General features: G+C 55.0%; 1 protein-coding gene across 1 annotated transcript in view; it reads left to right on the top strand.

Moving 5' to 3' along the window:
* Positions 1–19,661, top strand: part of ARHGAP39 (Rho GTPase activating protein 39) — a 103,058-nt gene that overhangs the window by 72,017 nt on the left and 11,380 nt on the right. Inside the window, exons 5-6 of the mRNA XM_026048160.1 lie at positions 4,921–5,001; positions 18,736–19,660. Coding sequence (XP_025903945.1) covers positions 4,921–5,001; positions 18,736–19,660 — 1,006 coding nt within the window. The remainder of the gene's footprint in view (positions 1–4,920; positions 5,002–18,735; position 19,661) is intronic.

Raw genomic sequence — 19,661 nt, 5'->3', positions numbered from 1 at the left:
GGAGAAGACTTTGGCTCCTTGGGAATCTCCAGGCCCATGGCCACCATGGAAGTGGCAGTTCTATGCTCCTTCCTGCAGCACCGTGCAGAGCTCAGCTCCAAGGCCAAGCCTTGGAGAGAGCTTCTTCCCCAAGCCAGCACAAGCTTCCCGGCCTCGCTCCTCAGGAATGGGAGGGAAGCCACCAGCCACAGGTCGCTGACTGCAGATATTAAAGCGGGACTTAACCTTTGTGGAGACTTTTGTCACATAACAACACAGTAAGGACAGCTGCAGAAAACCCCATTTAGGTCCCGTGACAGGGACTGCTGTGATTTTCATTTTTTGAGGTTCACAAGGTTTCCTGAAGGCAAATCTACACTTGGCCCTACATAGGCTGATCTACAGAGGTCCTCTCAACATGAGCAAGCTCCTGCAATTCCCATTTTCCCTTTTTTCCAGAGAAGGTTGGGCTGGAGGGAGTATGGACATGGGTCGGATTGTTGAGTTTGCTGTGAAGCTGCATCGCTCTACATGCTGCTGGGGCTGTCCCCAGGCTTCCAGAGACCTCCGAGTAGATGTGATTGCTCCAAGAGGAGAGGATTTGAGATTCCCACCGACTTTCTGGGCACCCATGATGCTCCTGAGCATGGGAGGCAGGTGAGGGAGCCAAAACCATCCGCATCCAGATCCCTCAGCCCTTCTCAGAAGGTTCCTCCTGGTTCTGCGTTAGTTTTGCAGCCTTGGAACCTTCTCCTTTCCCTGTTCATTCTTCCAGCCCCTGCAACAGGCTGCCCTGAGAGGTGGTGGAGTCTCCTTTCTGCAGACATTTGAAACCCACCTGGACCCCATTCTATGCAACGTGCCCTACTTGAGCAGAGGGTTGCACTAGGTGATCTCCAGAGGTTCATCCAACCTCATCCTCCTATGATTTCATCTTCATCTCTTGGTGTTGCAAGTCCTGAACACTACAAGCTTTGTCCACCACAGTGGGTTACCTTACTTAACATAAGCCACTTGTAGGGCAGAAGTACTTGCTCTTGAAAGGTCCCTAAGCTTGAAAGTTTCCTGCTTGTGGCATAATATCTACTCCTCGTGCATGCAAGTCCCAGTGCTAGGGGCACAGCTCAGTGGGCACATTGCTCTTTTTCCAGCCTTAGCTCCACACTTTCTGTGGCTTCTTGGCATCTTTTCACTGAGAGCTTCCTAAAACCAACCCAAAGAGAGCAAGTGTGACCTCTGCGACAGCTGCAGGGCGGTGAATTTTCAGCGCCAGCGAAACGCAGAAGAGCGGAGGGAGCGTCACAGATGCCACCACAACCTTGAAGCTCGTGACTCGTGCCGTTGCAGATGGGGGACGCGAGAGCTGCCAGCAATCTCATCTGTAGCCTTGTGCTTCTCTAGTGGGAGCTGGTTGCCACCGTAGGGACTCCGGGGCCGACTCATGAGGACGTGAGCAAGGAGCAGTCCGACCCACAGGATGCTGCCAGCAGTTGTGCCCAAGATCTGGCTCTTCTGGTAGGGTAGAAACTCTTTTTTCACGATCTTTCTCAAGATCTTGCTCTTGAGATCTTCTTGATCGTCTTGATCTTCCCTCTTTGCCTGGGATTTTTGGCTCGTGTCCTAGCTGATGGCGTGAATTGTAGGTCAGCGAGACCCGGGGTGTCATCAGGTGTTTGGATCATTTGATCTTGATGGGCAGCTTTCTTTAAGGAAGCTTTCTGTAAAGATCACAAGGCACAAATGTATGTTTGAGAGCAACGCCAGCGAAGCGGTGTTTGATCTCCATAGCTTCGTGGGCCATTCTTCTTCACGGGTATAATTTGGGGCTCCAATTTCAAACCTGCCCTTGGACAGTACATGCAGAAATGGCTAGGAAGACAGAAATTACTGTGTTTTCAAAAAGGAATTAACTTTTTTTATGAGAACTGATCCACAGACGTTTCCCAAAAGAGTGTCCTACAAGATTCATCCTGCCTGCCATCCCTTACACAGGTGCTGGATGCTGGGGAGGATGACTGAGCACTGGAACAGGCTGCCCAGAGAGGCTGTGGCTCCTGCATCCTTGGAGATGCTCAGAAATCATCTGGACATGATCCTGGACTCGGGTTAGACTAGTTCATCTCCAGAGGTTCCTTCCAACCCAACCATCCTGGGAGGCTATCCATGCCAGAAGAGAAATCTCTCTGCTGCATTGGAGGATCTTTCCCTTGCCCAACTTCACACCTTCTCGTTCATGCTTTCAAAAGCTTGTCAGAAGGAGACCTTCCATGAGGTCTTCTCCCAACATCTATTACCTTTCTCTTTGGTAGCCTTTATGGATGTCCTGCCTGTGGCATCAGAGCCTTTCTTTGGGAAGCTTCCTAGACCCTGATTCACTTCCATAAAAACTGCCAAGGCATCGCCCACTGCGGAGGAGGTCCCATAACCTTGGATCTGGGTTCAGCAGTGGGCTGAGACCTGATGCCCTTCTCTTGAGAAGAGGCTCTGGTGGAGCAGCTGGGGCACCCGTTCGCATCCACTGTGAAGGGAAAAGGGATTAAGCAATTCACCCCGGTGCCAGGCATCATTTCAAGGCCCAGAAGTCTCATAAAAATCAGCTTGGACAGAAGCATAATTTTATTGCCACTTGCTTGAATAAAATTTTTGAGGTCCGTCCTATTAGGAAGATCAATTTCTTCTTTTGAAACCAGCTTCTGATCTGAATTTTATTACTGTGAGCATCTTAATGTGTGCATAGATTTTTTTTTTTTTTTTAGCACAACTACATGTGAAGGAATAAAGCTCTTTCCCTAAGGAAAGCAACCCCTGGGGATGCATCTAAACAATATTCCTGAGTGTTACCCTTAGACAAAGACCAGCAGCTAAATGCATGGGGGGGGACACGTGTGCTGGGGTCTTGGGACCAGCAAGAAACCCTGACTATTGCTGTGGACACTGTCACCTCTGTGATCCTGGAGCAAACGCCCTCAGGAAAGTTGGGTTGGCCAAAGGGAACCCAAAGGAGATGAAGAGCGGGGACCTGCACGTCCAAGACCCCTTTAGAGACTGTGGTTGTTTTCTGCATGTAGATGGCCTAAATAGCCCCAAGCTGAGGAGCGTTATGCAGATAAATTAAAAGCCGTGGGCCTGGCAGAATTCAAGGCATGCTGGGCAGGGGAACGTGCCAAGTGCCAGCTGTGTGTTAAATACTGGGCAACCTCAACCCTGCCCTCTAGTACTTACGGGGTCTAAAATACCCAACAACAAGACCAGCATTGGCGCAGGGCCAAGGCATGGGGAAGGGATGCACTTGGACAAGGGTGGGACACAACCATGAGATATTTAGGACGTGTCCAGGCATGTCCCTGCTTCACAAGTAACATGTATTTAAGGAAGAATCATTTCATCCTAGAGAGAATCTCCGGGCACATGGCGGAGAAGAAGCTGCTGAGGAGCAGTCAGCATGGATTCACGAAGGGGAAGTCATGTCTGACGAACCTCATAGCCTTCTATGATGGGGTGACAGGCTGGCTGGATGAGGGGAGAGCCGTGGATGTTGTCTACCTTGACTTCAGCAAGGCTTTTGACACTGTCTCCCACAACATCCTCATACGGAAGCTCCGGGACAGTGGGCTAGACGAGTACACGGTGCGGTGGATCGAGGGCTGGCTGGATGGCAGAGCTCAGAGGGTGGTGATAAATGGGGCCGAGTCCAGCTGGAGGCCTGTGGCCAGTGGTGTCCCCCAGGGGTCAGTGCTGGGCCCAGTGCTGTTCAACTTGTTTATCAATGACCTGGACGAGGGCACGGAATGCACCCTGAGCAAGTTTGCGGATGACACCAAGCTGGGTGGAGTGGCCGACACTCCGGAGGGCTGTGCTGCCATCCAGAGGGACCTGGACAGGCTGGAGAGTTGGGCAGAGAGGAACCTCATGAGGTTCAATAAGGACAAGTGCAGGGTCCTGCACCTGGGGAGGAATAACCCCAGGCATCAGTACAGATTAGGGGTTGACCTGCTGGAAAGCACCTCCACGGAGAGGGACCTGGGAGTCCTGGTTGACACTAAGTTAACCATGAGTGAGCAGTGTGCCCTCGTGGCCAAGAAGGCCAATGGGATCCTGGCCTGCATCAGGAGGAGTGTTGCCAGCAGGTGGAGGGAGGTGATTCTGCCCCTCTACTCAGCTCTGGTGAGGCCGCACCTGGAGTACTGTGTTCAGTTCTGGGCACCCCAGTATAGGAGAGACGTGGAGCTTCTGGAGAGGGTCCAGAGAAGGGCAACCAGGATGATTAAGGGAATGGAACATCTCTCGTATGAAGAGAGGCTGAGCGAGCTGGGCCTGTTTTCTCTGGAGAAGAGGCGGCTCAGAGGGGATATGATTAATATGTATAAGTTCAGGAAGGGAGAATGCAGGGAGGAAGGGGACAGGCTGTTCTCACTGGTGGCCAGCGATAGGACGAGGGGTAATGGCCACAAGCTGAAACACAAGAAGTTCCGTCTCCAGGTGAGGAGGAACTTCTTTACTGTTAGGGTGACAGAGCAGTGGAACAGGCTGCCCAGGGAGGTTGTGGAGTCTCCTTCTCTGGAGGTCTTCAAAACCCGCCTGGATGCCACCCTGTGCCACATGCTCTAGGTGTGCCTGCTTGAGCAGGAAGGTTGGACTAGATGATCTGTAGAGGTCCCTTCCAACCTTAAATAAATATTCTGAAATATTCTAAGAACGTGGTGTTTCCAAGGTCTGTAATGAAGCTGGAGACCACAACCATGAAGGAAGGGTCGTCTCAGTGACTTAAACCTTGTCGCTACCCAAGAGATGACAGTAGGTTCAAGGGCAGGGCCCAGTCCGAGGGGGACCAGGAGCCCTGTCCATGCACCTGTGTTGACCATTGTGGAAGGAGACTCTTATAGGCTTGTTTGGGAGTCGTGGTCACTGCTGGTAACCTTGTTCCCCATTTCTGCGTTGCAGCTCCTCACCTTCTGGAGTGTTTGAGAAAGAATATGACATTTATCGGGATTACAACGCTGAAGGGCAACTCCTCCACTACAGGTAACCCGTCCTCACCTCTGGGGCCAGGGCTGGGGGGTCAGACGTGGCCTCTGCAGTGGCACGTGGACATGGGACACCCCAAGTGCTGGGGCAAGTCTGCGGGGAAGGGTGATGCATTCGTGTTTCTCATCCACTTCTGGTTCTTCCTACCGTATTTCATGCCCTTAGCCCTGCTGCCACCCTTAAATAAAACTCCAGGGATATTTTGCTGGTTCTTTGGTGCCAGGACCACCATTACCTTTATGCAGTGGTGCCAATTTCCATGACTTCAAGTAAGAGAAACTGCAGCAGGAAAATGAAAGAGGTCCCTCATATTGACAAAAATAAGGTCTTAGTAAAGCTTTGTCTGCAAAGGGCACCACTGACTAGGCCTGGCTTTGTGTTCCACCATGGTTTGTGTTTGTGGAACTTCCTATGCCAGAGGTTTTTCCGTGTCTTGATGGTTGATGGCTCGTCCAGGGATGCGGATATCCCTGTCGTCCATGGCCACAGCAAGGCTGGCGACTGTGCAGTCTCCATGGAGCCCCTGGAGAAGCCAACCTGGAGATGGGAAAGCCTCCTGAGATATGAAGTCACCTCTCGCCACCCTGGGGTCCTCAGCTTTGCAGGCTCTATTTTCAAGACAGATAGGAACCTACCTTCCAGGTAGTCCATGCTGAGGAAGCTGCTGGATTTACAGTGCTGGAAGCTGCAGCATCTCACTTTGGTCACACCTCAAAACACCCCTCAGTGACTTGGCAAAGGGGCTGGGTCTCCTGGAGTCCGGCTCAGCGCAGGCTCCCGGCTTTTGCAACCAGCCTTTTGCCCTCTGAGCACTGAATTTAGGGTGCCCAGGAGTTGTGTTGCAGTTGAGGTGTCTCTTGGCAGCCCTTTCTTGTTGCTCTCGGTCGTGGCAAAGAGCCACCACTTCTGTGCTCCTCAGGGAAACGGTGACAAAATGGGAATGCTCAGGACACCCCCACGGATTGCTCCACGCTCTGGGCCTTTGCTAAGAGCCAGGCTTGGAAATGCAAAGTTTTGCTTTGCATTCCCTTCTCCAGCCTGTTGGATCCGTGGAGCTCTGCTGCCGGGTGATGCCAAGTTCCCGGAGCGCTCATGTTCCCTGCCGGGCATTCAGCACTCGGAGTCTCCAGGACGGCGCGGGAGGCAGGAGTTGCTGCATGCAGCACCCTGCGCCCCGCAGCGTTTTTGCAGGCTGGACATCTCCCTCTCTGCTTGCAGATTAAAGATCTTTACCCAAGATTTTACGCCCCAGCGCAGGTGCGTGGAGGACACGGCGCTCAACATGACTTGTTCTTATTTGCATCGTGACAGCACCCAGGCGCCAAGGCTCCCATCGGGTGCAAGCTCAGAGGAGACAGGAGGGGTCAACGAGATGCTCTGTGACAGGGCAACATGCAGCAGTTCCAGTCTCAGGTCAAGAGGGACCCAAGCATCCCGCGTAGAGGCCCCCAAAGACGTTCGCCAAGTGCCATCCTCCTAGAGGCTCGTGCCCCGTGCAGCCAAAGCCCTTGGCTCAAAGCCCTGGGCCGTGGGGTGGGATGCACTTGGCCGGCAGCGCTGCAGACGTCGGCGGGGACGGATTAAGAGCTGGTGGCCCCGTCACCTGTTGGAGGCAGCTGCTTCCCCGGGACAACGCTGCCCGCCCCATGACCGAGCTTCACTGCAGCCGTCCAAGGAACCGGTTGGACCATCAGGATTCATTGCTGCCTAAGTGGGTGGGGAAGAAGGTGCTTTCTGGGAGAAGGGCCAACTTCAGGTGGTGATGGGACCACTGGTGTAACCCCAGTGATTGAACACAAATGCAGGCGAGGTGCCAACAGAAAAGCTCAAGTTTCTGCAGGATCACCGTTTTCCCTGGACTTCCGTGTGCAGCCCAGACGCGGGCAGGACGCGGCGCCGGCCCCGGCGCAGCAGCTGCCCCGCGCGGGCTCCACTCGGCCCAACGGGCAGATTGGGTTTCAAGGCGGCGAGCCTCCGGAGCGCCCCGATGCCCTCCCCCTCCGTGGCTTCCAGCCGGGATGCTAATTAGCAGCTTAATTAGCCGCGAGTGGGCTTCCTTCTGGAGGAGCCAGTCTCAAGCGCCCTCGGTCTGCCAGGGAAGATGAAGAGAGGAGCTGTTGCAGATAAGGGTTTTTTTTAACCGTGTGAGTGCCACATGTCACTCGACTGTGCCTCCCCATGGCCCTCTTCTGCTCAAGCTGCTCTGGTGGTGGGAGCTGCAGATGGACCTTTCCAGTCCTGCCTCATTTCGGGATCCACCTACTGAGGTTTGATGTTAAGAAGGACGCATCATTTGCATACATTTAAGTACATGAAGGAGGAATGTAGGGAGGAAGGGGCTGAGCTCCTCGCAGTGGTGGCCAGTGACAGGACAAGGGGTGCAAGCTGCAACACAGGCAGTTCCATCTCCATGTGAGGAGGAGCTTCTTGACCATGAGGGTGGCAGAGTCCTGGCACAGGCTGCCCAGGGAGGCTGTGGAGGCTCCTTCTCTGGAGGTCTCCAAAACCTCCACAGGTGCCTCATGCTGTGGATGTCCCTGCTGGAGCAGCGAGGTTGGACTAGATGATCTCCAGAGGTCCCTTCCAACCTCAACCATTCTGTGATTCTGTGACACATGCCGTATTCTGAAAATCACCTCACCTAAAAGTATCGTGGGTTTTGCCTCCCCAGGGCTTGGCTGGAAGCTTTTCCCAAGCATGGTGCGTGTCCTAGGTGAGCTGGCAGGAATCTCCTCACCAGCACCAGCCCTCATGCACTTAATACCTGCGCTTCCCCCAGAGCTGGCCTCCCCCAGCTCCTTCAGAACCAGCCTAGATGTTCAGCAGCTTCCAAATTACATGGATGAAATGATGATCATTGGGAGATCAGAGCCTTGATGCAACAGCCTTCTCGTGTCCTTCCAGACTTCTCCTGCCCTCCAGATCTTGCTTTAGTCCTGCAGATATTTCTCAAAGCCATGGCAAGCACAAGATGCCTCCTTGTGCTCTGAAGGAGAAGAGGTAGGAAGGCAGCAAAGTTGCTGTAGGGATGGAGGGTTGAGTTGCCCAACAAGGCTCTGTGGTGGCTGAGGAAGCTCGGTGAGAGTTAGTCTGTCACTTGCCCCCTTCTAGGACTGTTTCCACTTGTGCTTCTGTCACCTCTCCTTTCTCCTGGCCTCCTTGTGCTCTGAAGGACAAGATAAGAGGTAGGAAGGCAGTAAACTTGGTGAGGGATGGAAGGTTGAGTTGCACAACAAGGCTTTGGGGTGGCTGAGGAAACTTGGTGAGAGTTAGTCTGTCGCTTGCCCCCTTCTAGGCCTGTGTCCACTTGTGCTTCTGTCACCTCTGCTTTCTTCAGGGAAGGAAGAAGCTGTAGGACTTGGAGATGGTTGAGTGAAGTTCACAAGTTGGGTGGTCTGAGGCCTCCTGGCTTTTGCCATGGAGGCTGAGCCGGGTGGCTCTGCAGATGCTGCAGCCTTCAGCACGATGGTACGAGGCAGAGGGAAGGGTGTTGGGTAGTCAAAGGTCCTACTTGGCATCGTCCTCCCCACGTGCACCTCTGGGGTTGAGCTGCCCAGGTTGCCCCAGGCTCTTCAGCAAGACCCCGAGGCCAGGCGGGGATTTTTCCACTGCCTTCATAGCACCGCGTCAGTGCTCCGAGCCGACAATTGCTGTGAGAGATTTTCTGATATAATGAAGATTAGTGGGTGTCATTAAGAGGATGACGTCTTGCACCGTCTGCCTAGAAGGAATTTGTAGGAAAGCCCTGCATCCAAATCCCGTGAGGAAAGGCAATTAAAATAACTGTGCTTAACCCTTTCCTCTTTATTCCTTCTGGTTTGTGGTCCCTGGAGCCTAGTTTGCTTAATGGCCTCATTTCTCCTCCTATGGCTCTGTTGAGCGAGGAGGACTCTTTGCTAATCCAGGCAGTGGTTTTAGAAGTGTCTCCTGTTCTTGACAAATTTCGTATCGTCATTCCAACCTGTGCCAGCACGTAGACCGTATTCTTCGCTCCATTGATGGTTCAACCATCAACGTCGGTTCAACTATCAACGTTGTTTGAACGGGATACCGGTCAATGGCTGCATGGAGCAGAGGTCCCAAACCTGCTTGATCAGATCTCTGGATCTGAAAGCCTCAACTCGCTGCTCTGAATTTGTCTCCTCACCCATTGAGCAGCTGCTCGGCTCTTGTGACCCTCTTTGTCTCTGAGCATTAGCCACAGCTGCCACGCTCTGCGTGCCCAAGCTTGGGGCTTTGCGGCCATCGGGAAGACGCTGGAGCTACCTGGTAGGGGGAAGCAGAGCGAGTTGGACGTGGAGCGTGACAGCAGAACGGCAATGATCCTGCTCGCCCATCCTGCTCCCTGGGGAACTGGGATTCATTCCATGGGGACTTCCTGAGAACGGCAGAGTTTGGCCTGAAAATGTGCCCTTGGTACCTGTTGAAGGCATCTATGTTCTGGGGAGCAACCAAGAGATCTGCTTGCTTGAGTGTAGACTTACTTGAGTATAGACAACATCAGGCTCCTAGGGAGACCTCCAGGCTCCGGGCCTGGCTGCTCCATTAGTGATCTGCCAGGACTTGAGGAGATCTATCATCTTCTGATTGATTTCAGCATCTCGTGGTCAAGAGGAGTCGCTTCATAGCTGACTGTCTAGAAAAGCAAGTATAGAGGCCAGGAAAGAATTGGGGGTGGCTCCCAAGAGATGTGGCTCCTCAGAGCTTCTTGTGGTCTTCTAGGCCTGAGGTCTAGGAGCTGGGTGTACATCTGTCTGCCAGGAGAACACTGTGGTGAGAGGCGGCTGCAGTTGGCCAGCATCTGCTACCTGTCTTTGTCCCTTGCTTGTCACACAGGTTGTGTTCTCCAGGGGTTGCTACACTCATCTTCTGGCCGCAGCAGGGTTCAGTGTCCAGACCTTCCATTCTCTGCCCGGGCATGAGCTAGCAGCTCGATGGCTCAGTAGTGCCTCCATGTGGACGCTGGCCATGGGTTTAATTTCCATTGGGAGCCTACTGGCAAGGTGTGGGAAGCCAAGTCTTCAGGAGAAGACTTGTTGCTTCTTGGAAGAAGCCTGGGGCCGAGTAACAGACCTGGAGCCCCGTTCCTGCCAGCGCGCTGCACATTTAGTAGCGCAATAAAAAATTGGCCATGGTGCCAAGGAGGAGGAGATCTCCACCCCCTCGCTCCTGCCCTCCAGGCCTTGGGCAACGGGTTGCCCCTGTGTGGATTCTGCTGAGCTTCCCACATTCCTCCCAAGCCTCGGACAAAGGCACGCGTGTCCCGAGCATTTGCTGCCTGCAGATGGTTGAGGAGGCCCCTGCCTGGAGAAGGGCCGCGAGGGCCGTCCCAGCTGTCTCGCTCGCAGCACCAGGCCCACGTGTCTCGCTGGTGCCAGCTGCTGGGCTTATCTGGCTCCTCGTCACGCTCGGGCTCCATCGCTCGTGACTCTGAATTAGAAGCAGCTGAAGACTTCCCTGTCAATGGGTTGGTTCCTCGTAGTTGCCGGGTTTCTTTGGAAGTAATGAACAGGCTCGGGTCAAATGCCAGCAATTCCTTGGAGAGCTTTGCCACCGGATGGGTATTCCCGCGAAAGTGAGGCGTGGTCGAGCTCATTGCTCCTGGCCCAGAGGGTCTTCCCACGCAGGAGCAAAGTGGTTTCTCCTGGACGGCTGTGCTACCCCCTTGCACTTCATCCCCGTGCGTGACTCGCACTGTGCCCAGCACCGAGTTGGCATCTTGTTTGGGGAAATAAAATCACCAGCCTCATCCCTATGTGGCCTCGTTTCAGATCTAGGTGTCTCATGCCAAGGGCCCTGCACTGGGCTGCTTGCAGGTCTAGCTGGGCTCCATAATCCACCGCTCTCCTCTGAGCGCTCCGGACTCCGGACTTGGAGCAACTATGATGATTAAGGGAATGAAACATCTCTCATATGGGGAGACTGAGTGAACTGGGCCTGTTTTCTCTGGAGAAGAGAAGGCTGAGAGGGGATATGATTAATATGTATAAGTTCGTGAAGGGAGAATGCAGGGAAGAAGGGGACAACCTCTTTTCATTGGTGGCCAACGATAGGACAAGGGGAAGTGGGCATAAGCTGAAACACAGGCAGTTCCATCTCCAGGTGAGGAGGAACTTCTTCACCGTGAGGGTGACAGAGCCCTGGAACAGGCTGCCCAGGGAGGTTGTGGAGTCTCCTTCTCTGGAGGTCTTCAAAACCCACCTGGATGCCACCCTGGGCCCCATGCTCTAGGTGTCCCTGCTGGAGCAGGGGGTTGGACTAGATGATCTCTAGAGGTCCCTTCCAACCTTGAACATTCCGTGATTGTGTGACTCAGCTCGGTAGCCTCCAACTCACCTGGATCCCATGGATGGAGGTGACCCTGCAGTGATGCTGCAGCCCATCACGCATCTGGGCTCATGGGAGAAGCTGGAGACCGTCCCCATGGTGTGGCTTGCAGAGCCCGGCCACGTGCTCCTGGGGCTGGAGCTTCTGCTAGGAGAGGGGTAGCACCTGGGCAGAACTCTGTGGAGCGGCAACGGGGACGAGCGACGCAGGAGGACGCTCCTCGTGCTCCACCATAATCCAGGCCAGCGGGACGGAGCTTGCAGGTTTATTTCTTAATAAATTCATGTTTATTTGTTAATAATTCAGGTTTATTATTTAATATTCCGGTGTCTCCATCCATGCCGAGAAGATCCCGCTGTCCTGAGAGCCCAGCGACCGTTTTGACCATGTTGTTCCATAAGAGAAGAGGGATTCAAAATCATGTTCTTCCATACGGCTCCTAGGGAGCAAAAACCTTTTATTTATAGCCTGGGCAGTGATTTTTTTCTCTCTCTTTACACATGAACTTTGAAATATTTTTTTTTTATTTGATTTGCTGAGTGTTGTCGGCGCCAAGTGCTGCGGAGCCCTCCCATGTTTGACTTCCAAGATCTCCAGTAGCTTAAAGGGAGATTTCCCAGCGCCGTGGTTCTGTTTACACAGTGCTGAGCGATAGGGAACTGTTTAATATTCCGTTTAAATTCCCTTTTGAGAGCACTCTTGGACATGCCTGGAGTTTAAATGCCTCCAGCGCGCGCGTGTGTTGGCCAACTCCTGCTACCAGTGGGCAAAATGAACTTAAAATACCCAAGAAATCATGTCTTTTTTTCTTACATGACAATAACCAACCTGCCCCACAACTGCAAATGTGTGGGGAGCTCATTGCAGATATTGGGGGCTGATGTCGTCTTGGTAGATTGAGGAAGGAGAGTGACAGTGAGAGACAGCAGGGGACGTTGAAGGTCTTTGCTGTGGAAGGTTCATGGAAGAAACGAGCCCAATGGAGCTGTGAAAGTTGCTCTGGGTTTGCAAAGCTCTGGTGTCTGCTCCCATTTCCTAGAGATTTCCAGTTCTCCGTGTCAAAGGCAGCTGGTGGGTGGAGACTGGTTAGGTCCTTGGGCACTATGAGGATGGGGACAACCATGAGCTCCCTCGAAGGGGACCTGGCACGTAAAGCCTTGGAGCTTCTCAAAGGAGGCACCTTAAGCGTCTTCAGCGAAGGCCAGGGAGAAGAAGGCACATCCAGCACGCAGCACCCTGGCCTAGGGCGGCGTTTGAAGCAGGTTATTGCTGCAGGCTCCCTGGGGGCATCGTGTAGCACTTCTGGGCCGTGTCCTCCCCGAGGTGAGGGAGGATGATTGATGCTTAAGCTCCTGCAGGGGAAGAGTGCTCCTGCTGGTCCTACCTTCTCCCATGGGCTTGTCTACGGACACTGAGGTTTGGAGGAGGCGCTGGGAGCAATTCCTGCAGCGGGGATGGGAGCCGTGAGCTCTGCATGGTTGGGTAACACAGGCAACTGGGTGACTTCTTGGCCACCAAGACACAGAGTGGGTGAGGTTGGCAGGGACCTGTGGGGACAACCTGCCCGTGTCCACCCCTTGCTTTGCCCAGCCCTGCAAACCCACCAGTAGCTAAGAGAGGAGCCGTGGAGGTTCCCCTTGGATCAGAGCCATCGCACGAGCCATTGCTGTGTTGTTCAGGGCCCCAGCATTGGGTTAGACCTTCCAGAGCATGAGCTCCACACGGAGCTTGCTCCTGTGCTGGTGGCCTGAGGACGCTTTCCACGCTGGCGGCGCGCGGCCGGGCTGAGGAATACGAAGGGCAGTGCGGCTCCCTGGCATGTAATTATCACCGTTAGTAACCATGGTGAAAATAAATGAGCGCTCTCCATGCGGGGATAATTGATGAAGTGAGAGGAGCCCTCGGATGATGTCGGCGCAGCAGCAGGAGGTGATTCATGGCTGGTGTCCTGGAGGGGCTGGCAGGGGGGAGGCTGGGGGTGCCTGCACCCCACAGACCCCCCAGATGAGAGCTCAGGGCCCTGGTGGGCTCTATGTGGTGGATTTGGGTGCAGGAGCCCTTGGGATGGGGTTACTTGTGATGAGTGGTTTGATCTCCGGCCTAGACTTTTCTCCATCTCCCCACCACAAGAGCTTGAGCTCCACAGGAAACATTCCCGAGGTTTAGGGTTGAATTATGGACATCTGGAAGGATCCATAAGGGAGCAGGACACTTCAGCGTCAAGGTCCTGGGAGGAGGCTGAAGTCCTCGGAAGCAGAAGGGGCTGCTGCAGAGAGGGAAGGAATAACCTGTGTCCATGTCCCTGAGAGCTGGGGTGAAGAGCCATGGGCAAGAGCCCAGGGAGATGTCCCCAGAGTGCAGGACACCAACACACTGGAAGAGGGAGGCTGCAAGCTCCTTTATTGGAGGATCTCTAGGGAGAGCCCCATTCCATGAGTGCTGGGATGAAGAACCATGGGCAAGAGCCGATGGAGATGTCCCCAGAGCACAGGGACACCACCAAGTTGGCTCTTGCCCAACAGAGTGCAGGACACCAACACAGTGCAATAGGTAGGCTGCAAGCTCCTCTATTGGAGGATTTCTAGGAAGAGCCCCATTCCATGAGTGCTGGGATGAAGAACCATGGGCAAGAGCTGACAGAGATGTCCCCAGAGCACGGGGACACCAACACGCTGGAATAGGGAGGCTGCAAGCTCCTCTATTGGAGGATYTCTAGGRAGAGCCCCATTCCATGAGTGCTGGGATGMAGAACCATGGRCAAGAGCYGAYRGAGATGTCCCCAGAGCACGGGGACACCAACACGCTGGAATAGGGAGGCTGCAAGCTCCTCTATTGGAGGATCTCTAGGGAGAGCCCCATTCCATGAGTGCTGGGATGCAGAACCATGGACAAGAGCCGATGGAGATGTCCCCAGAGCACGGGGACACCAACATGCTGGAATAGGTAGGCTGCAAGCTCCTCTATTGGAGGATCTCTAGGGAGAACCGCGTTCCATGAGTGCTGGGAGCAACCATGGCTGCCCCATAGAGGTGCGAGAACCTGCTCTTAACCCCCCAGGATGGAGTCCCAGAATAATCTCAATCTGCGTGTCTATTATAGGCAGCTTTTTGGTCTCCAAAACTGCTATTAAATCTCCCAGCGAGAGCATCCCACGACAGACATAGCCGAGCACCTGGCACTGCCCCACGATCGAGGCCTCCAGCTCCGTCACAGCGGCTTCCAAGCCCTGGAGCCGAGCACGACTCCCAGTTTGTGCAGCAAGGAGGGCTGTGCACAAAAGCCTCATGTGGGGAGATATTTATACATGAGGCTTTGTGGGCAACTTTCTGCAAAAAAAATATAAAAAAATCCATAATTGGACGTCTTCCACCTTTTTCTTCGGCTGAAGGACAGAAAGGACAAGTGGTGTGAAAAAATATCCAAGGAACCGGGAGGGAAATGAGCTGGGGGAGCAGCGTGTGAGTTCCCGGACGTATTGCGAGCGCTGCCTCCGGTATCCTCTGTGCCGGCGTGGGACTTGGTGAAGAATTAATAACGTGACGTGCTTCCTTGGCACGCTCTCCTCGAGGAACCCAGGCCCCGCTGCAGACAGGAGCAGATCCAAGCTCGGATGCCCGCTGTGAGGTTGGCAACCTGCTCCTGCGCTTCCATCGGAGCTGCCTCCACATTGCACCCGAGCAAGGGAGCCCACCAGCCTGGATGGTGGCCCGGCTGGAGCAGATGGCTGGAGATCTCTGTGTCCCTGCTGCTTCTTTTAGGGACAACGATCCCAACGGGACATCCCGGACGCGTTGCAGGAGATCTTGCTGTACCTGCTGTTTGCTGTGGAGAAGGTTTCATTCCCACTTGGTGCAGCAACATGGAAAGTTAAGGAAAGATAAGGAAATCTCATTCCATTTGTGCAATCAGAGGTGTGCAGGATACACCCAAACGTCCTCAATGTCAAAATAAGCTTCTCTTCGGCTCTTTGTATGCGGCAGGACCAAGCGCTTAGCAAAGCGGGTGTCTCTGGTCCTCAAGGTCCCCTGCCACCGCTCACTAGGAGCACGTGTGATGGTGACAGCACTCAGCAAGTAAAATACAGATGGAACAACTTACCTTGGAGCTGAAGCCAAGGCAGGCTGTTGGCCAAGGTCAACCTTTGGGAGCCATGTCTGCGAAGCTCAAATCTGGAGATGACTGTCAAAAAGTAATAGGGAAACTCTCTTCTGCTGGGCGCTTCCCATGCTCATTTGTGGGAATTTGGCATGAGAAGAGGGTGCAATTATACGGAATCGATGAAAGCCATGAGGCTCTTCCACTTTGAGGTCACCAGGAGCAAGAAATACGGTGCAGAGCTGGCAGCAGCCAAACCTCTCCTGGCATCGGTCGCTTGATGTGAACAGCAGCAGCACGTGCTGGTTCTCAGGCCAGTTCCTGGCAGGGGAACGTCGCTACAGCTGATGCGGGGTGTCCCTCTTGAAGAAGGACGGGGTTGAGACAGCCCCGGTCTGCATCTCAGGCCAGGTCCAGCTTGCTTGGGAAGGCTTCTCTTTCCTGGCTCTTGCCCAAGCTCCTGATGCTGCTCCACAGTGTTTCCTCCTAGTTCATAGAATCATAGAATGCTTAAGGTTGGAAGGGACCTCAGAGGTCATCTAGTCCAACCCCAGTTGTCCTCTCCTGCAGCAGTGCTCCCGGGAAGCAGCAGGGGTAGCATCCCAAATACAACGGGGTTTGCACCGAGGGTCCTAGCAGGGTGGTTATGGCCAAGGCTGAAGCCCAAGGCTCTCTGGATTCATGTTCCTCTAAGAGCTTTGTGCTTCATGTAGTGAAGAGGTGGTAACTTGAGGTCACGAGTGGGTCCAAAGCTTCTAACTCTACCACGGGGCGTTTTCCCATTGCAAACAATCTACTGGCTCCAAACTGCTCTAGCAGAGGAGAACTTGTGTCTCTGAGAGCCCTGAGAAGCCCTGAGCTCCTTGAGCTTCCTGGCTGCTCTGAGGATGTCTCAGAGGCCCCCACGAGGAGGTTGGATGAGCTCAACGGGAGCCCCATGAGACCAACTCAGGCCGAGCAGCTCCCTGCACTGCGGTCCTCTCAAGTTCATCTCACGAGGCCAGGATTCTTCCGAGATTTTAATTATTTCTGTCCGTGAATTATTAATAAAGAGAGGGGAAAAAAAAAAAACCCTGCTCATTTCATTGCAAATTCCAATTAAGAGCTGAAATGCAGAAGCGGAGGATGTGCCGCTGGAATGCAAACGATGGGGGATCCAGCTGGATATCGGCGCCGCGTCGTGGGGTGGCTCGTTCTACAGAGCAAACGTTACCTACCTCGAATGTAAAACGGGAGGACGAGGCTTAAGGTGCAGGTGGAGATGAAGGAGGGCTCCTAGGTTGGGTTGGAGGCAGCGGGTTTTGCATCCGTTTGTGCACGGATGAAACGGTGCTGCAGGAGACACCCGGGCAGCTCTGGAAGTGTGAAAAGCTGCTGCGGAAAGGATGAAGATAAATTTATTTTGTGTCCACCGAGGACCAGGATAAATGGCCTTAAATTGCACGAAGGAGGATGGGAACATTAGGAGGGACCTCTCTGGTGGTAAGACTGGGCCAGGCCTCTGAAGATGTTGCCAGAGGGGGATCACAGAATCTTCAAGGTTGGAAGGGGCCTCTAGAGATCATCTAGTCCAACCTTCCTGCTGATGTGAAGTCCCCAAATGTTAAGACCCTTTCTCACAAACGTTCCACCGGGGATGGTGATGATGCTGGAGCTGGTGCTCTCCTGAAGGCCCTCCCATTGCAGATGGTCGGCGACCTCATGTTTTATTGTTGCCTCTTGGAAAATAGACCTCTGCTTCCCTGAGCCTGCCTAATCGCAGGTCCCATAGGCACTGCTCTTGCTTGGGGACATTTCTGCACGCGATGCCAGGGACTGAGCACCGTTGCAGACATGACCTCTTAGGGTCATGGTGACTTCTCTTACCCAGTTGCTTGTCTTTGCTGATGGTGGCCACGTTCTTCCTTCCCACCGAATTTAGGCGCTCGGGCCAACCTTGGCCCTGTCTCTGATGGGATGGCCGCAAAGTGCCGTGGCAGTCGAGGCGAGGAGCCGCCATCCCCGCTCCGTCACGAGCGAAGCAGCAAGTGCTGTTGATACCCATGGGAGCATCCTCCTTCCAGCACCTGAAGGAGAGCACCGTGCTCCTTCTCTCCCCGTGCGACCGGCAAATATCCACGATGGAGCTGTTTGTTGTGACCTTGCTCAGGTGCTGAGGATCACACTTGGAGGGAAGGGAAACCGGTGGCTCCAAAGTCTGCTTCACGCAGCTCCAGGACGTGGCATCTTGGGTCCTCCAAAAGAGCAAGGAGGTGCCCCTCCTTGGGCACCTCCAAAAGAGCATTCAGATAGCCAGGACAGCCAGGGCACCTTGCTCTGACAGCCTCTCCGGTGATGCGTAGATGCGTTGGAAGAGCCCACGGTGCGATGCTGTCCACGCTCAACGGGACCTGTGAACAGCTGTAGGCAGTGAGGGGTGACTAAGGGCTCCCCTGGGAGTCCTGCTCCAGGGGATGCGTCGCTGCTGTTCCCAGCTGGACTCTGCAGCTTCCATGTCCTTCACAGATAGCTGGAGCACCCGAGGGGGTCGCTGAGGTCCTGTGGGAGCCCAGGGTCTGGGACGGTGGTTGTGTGTGTCTGTCCCCAGCGTGAAGGCGCGCTGCATCCCACAGCGCTGCACTGGGGAGCTTGGTAGGCGGGTGGAATCCCAGAATGTTCAAGGTTGGAAGGGACCTCTCAAGATCATCTAGTCCAACCTTCCTGCTCCAGCAGGGACACCCAGAGCACGGGGCACAGGGTGGCATCCAGGCGGGTTTGGAAGATCTCCAGAGAAGGAGACTCCACAACCTCCCTGGGCAGCCTGTGCCAGGGCTCTGGCACCCTCACGGGAAAGAAGTTCCTCCTCACATGGAGATGGAACTGCCTGGGTTGCAAGTTGTACCCATTACCCCTTGTCCTGTCACTGGCCATCAATGAGAAGAGCTTGGCCCCTTCCTCCCTACATTCCCCCTTCATGAACTTATCCATGTTAATCAGATCCCCTCTCAGCCTTCTCTTCCCCAAGCTAAACAGGCCCGACTCACTCAGTCTCTCCTCATATGAATGATGTTTCATTCCCTTCATCATCTTGGTTGCCCTCTGCTGGACCCTCTCGAGATGTTCCACATCCCTCTCATACTGGGGAGCCCAGAACTGCACCCAATATTCCAGTAATACACCCAGAGCATGTGGCACAGGGTGGCATCAAGGCGGGTTTGGGAGACCTCCAGAGAAGGAGACTCCACCACCTCCCTGGGCAGCCCGTGGAGCTCCACCTGGGACACGGGCTCCATGCCCATCCTGACACCGTCCTTGTGCTTGTGCCCACAGGACGTCATCGCTGCGCTGGAACGCCGGCACCAAGGAGCGCATGCTCATCAAGGTGACCGACCGCGAGCCCAGCTTCCTGCTGCACCAGGGCAACGGCTACGGGGGCGAGGGCCAGCCGGGGAGCCGCGCGCGGCGGCCCTCGGGCGGCCAGCACTCGCCCAACCTGCAGACCTTCGCCGCCGAGGCCGACGGCGCCGTCTTCTTCGGCGAGCGCAAGCCGTCGCCCTTCCTCAAGCGCGCCGAGCTGGCGGGCAGCTGCTCGCCGCTGCTGGCCCGCGGCGAGCCCTTCTGCTCGCCGCTGCAGGCGCAGCCGCCGCGCAAGCCCTCGAGCGAGTCGCAGCCCTCGTCGCCGCGCTACGCCTACGAGCCGCCGCTCTACGAGGAGCCGCCCATGGAGTACCAGGCGCCCATCTACGACGAGCCGCCCGTGGACATGCAGTACGAGGCGAGCGGCGCCTACAAGGCCGCCTCGCCGCAGAAGTCGCCCATCCGCAAGCCGCCGCCGTTCCTGCAGTCGCCCAAGCAAGGCGCCAACTCGCCCTACCAGCAGCTGGTGCTCACCAAGCAGAAGTGTCCCGACAGGTTCATGAGCCTCGAGTACAGCCCGGCCGGCAAGGAGTACGTGCGGCAGCTCGTCTACGTGGAGCAGTCGGGCTCCAGCCCCAAGATGAAGACGGGCCTGCGCCACAAGTACTCGCCCAACCCCATCGGCGGCTCCTACTCGCTGCAGCACAGCCCGTGCCTGCTGCGCGAGCAGCGCCTCGACGTCAAGTCGGGCGACTACAGCAGCATGGAGGGCGCCGAGCTGGGCGCCGGCGCGGCGCCCGACGACTCCATGTCGTGGTCCAGCCAGCAGGACACGCTCTCCTCCACGGGCTACTCCCCCGGGAGCAGGAAGAGGAAGAGCCGGAAGCCTTCGGGGTGCC

Source organism: Nothoprocta perdicaria, unplaced genomic scaffold (assembly GCF_003342845.1).
Source record: "Nothoprocta perdicaria isolate Ctin4 unplaced genomic scaffold, notPer1 scaffold_517, whole genome shotgun sequence".
NCBI classification, from domain to species: domain Eukaryota; kingdom Metazoa; phylum Chordata; class Aves; order Tinamiformes; family Tinamidae; genus Nothoprocta; species Nothoprocta perdicaria.
Note: the sequence above shows the minus strand (reverse complement) of the source record. Positions and strands in the feature narration are given on the sequence as shown.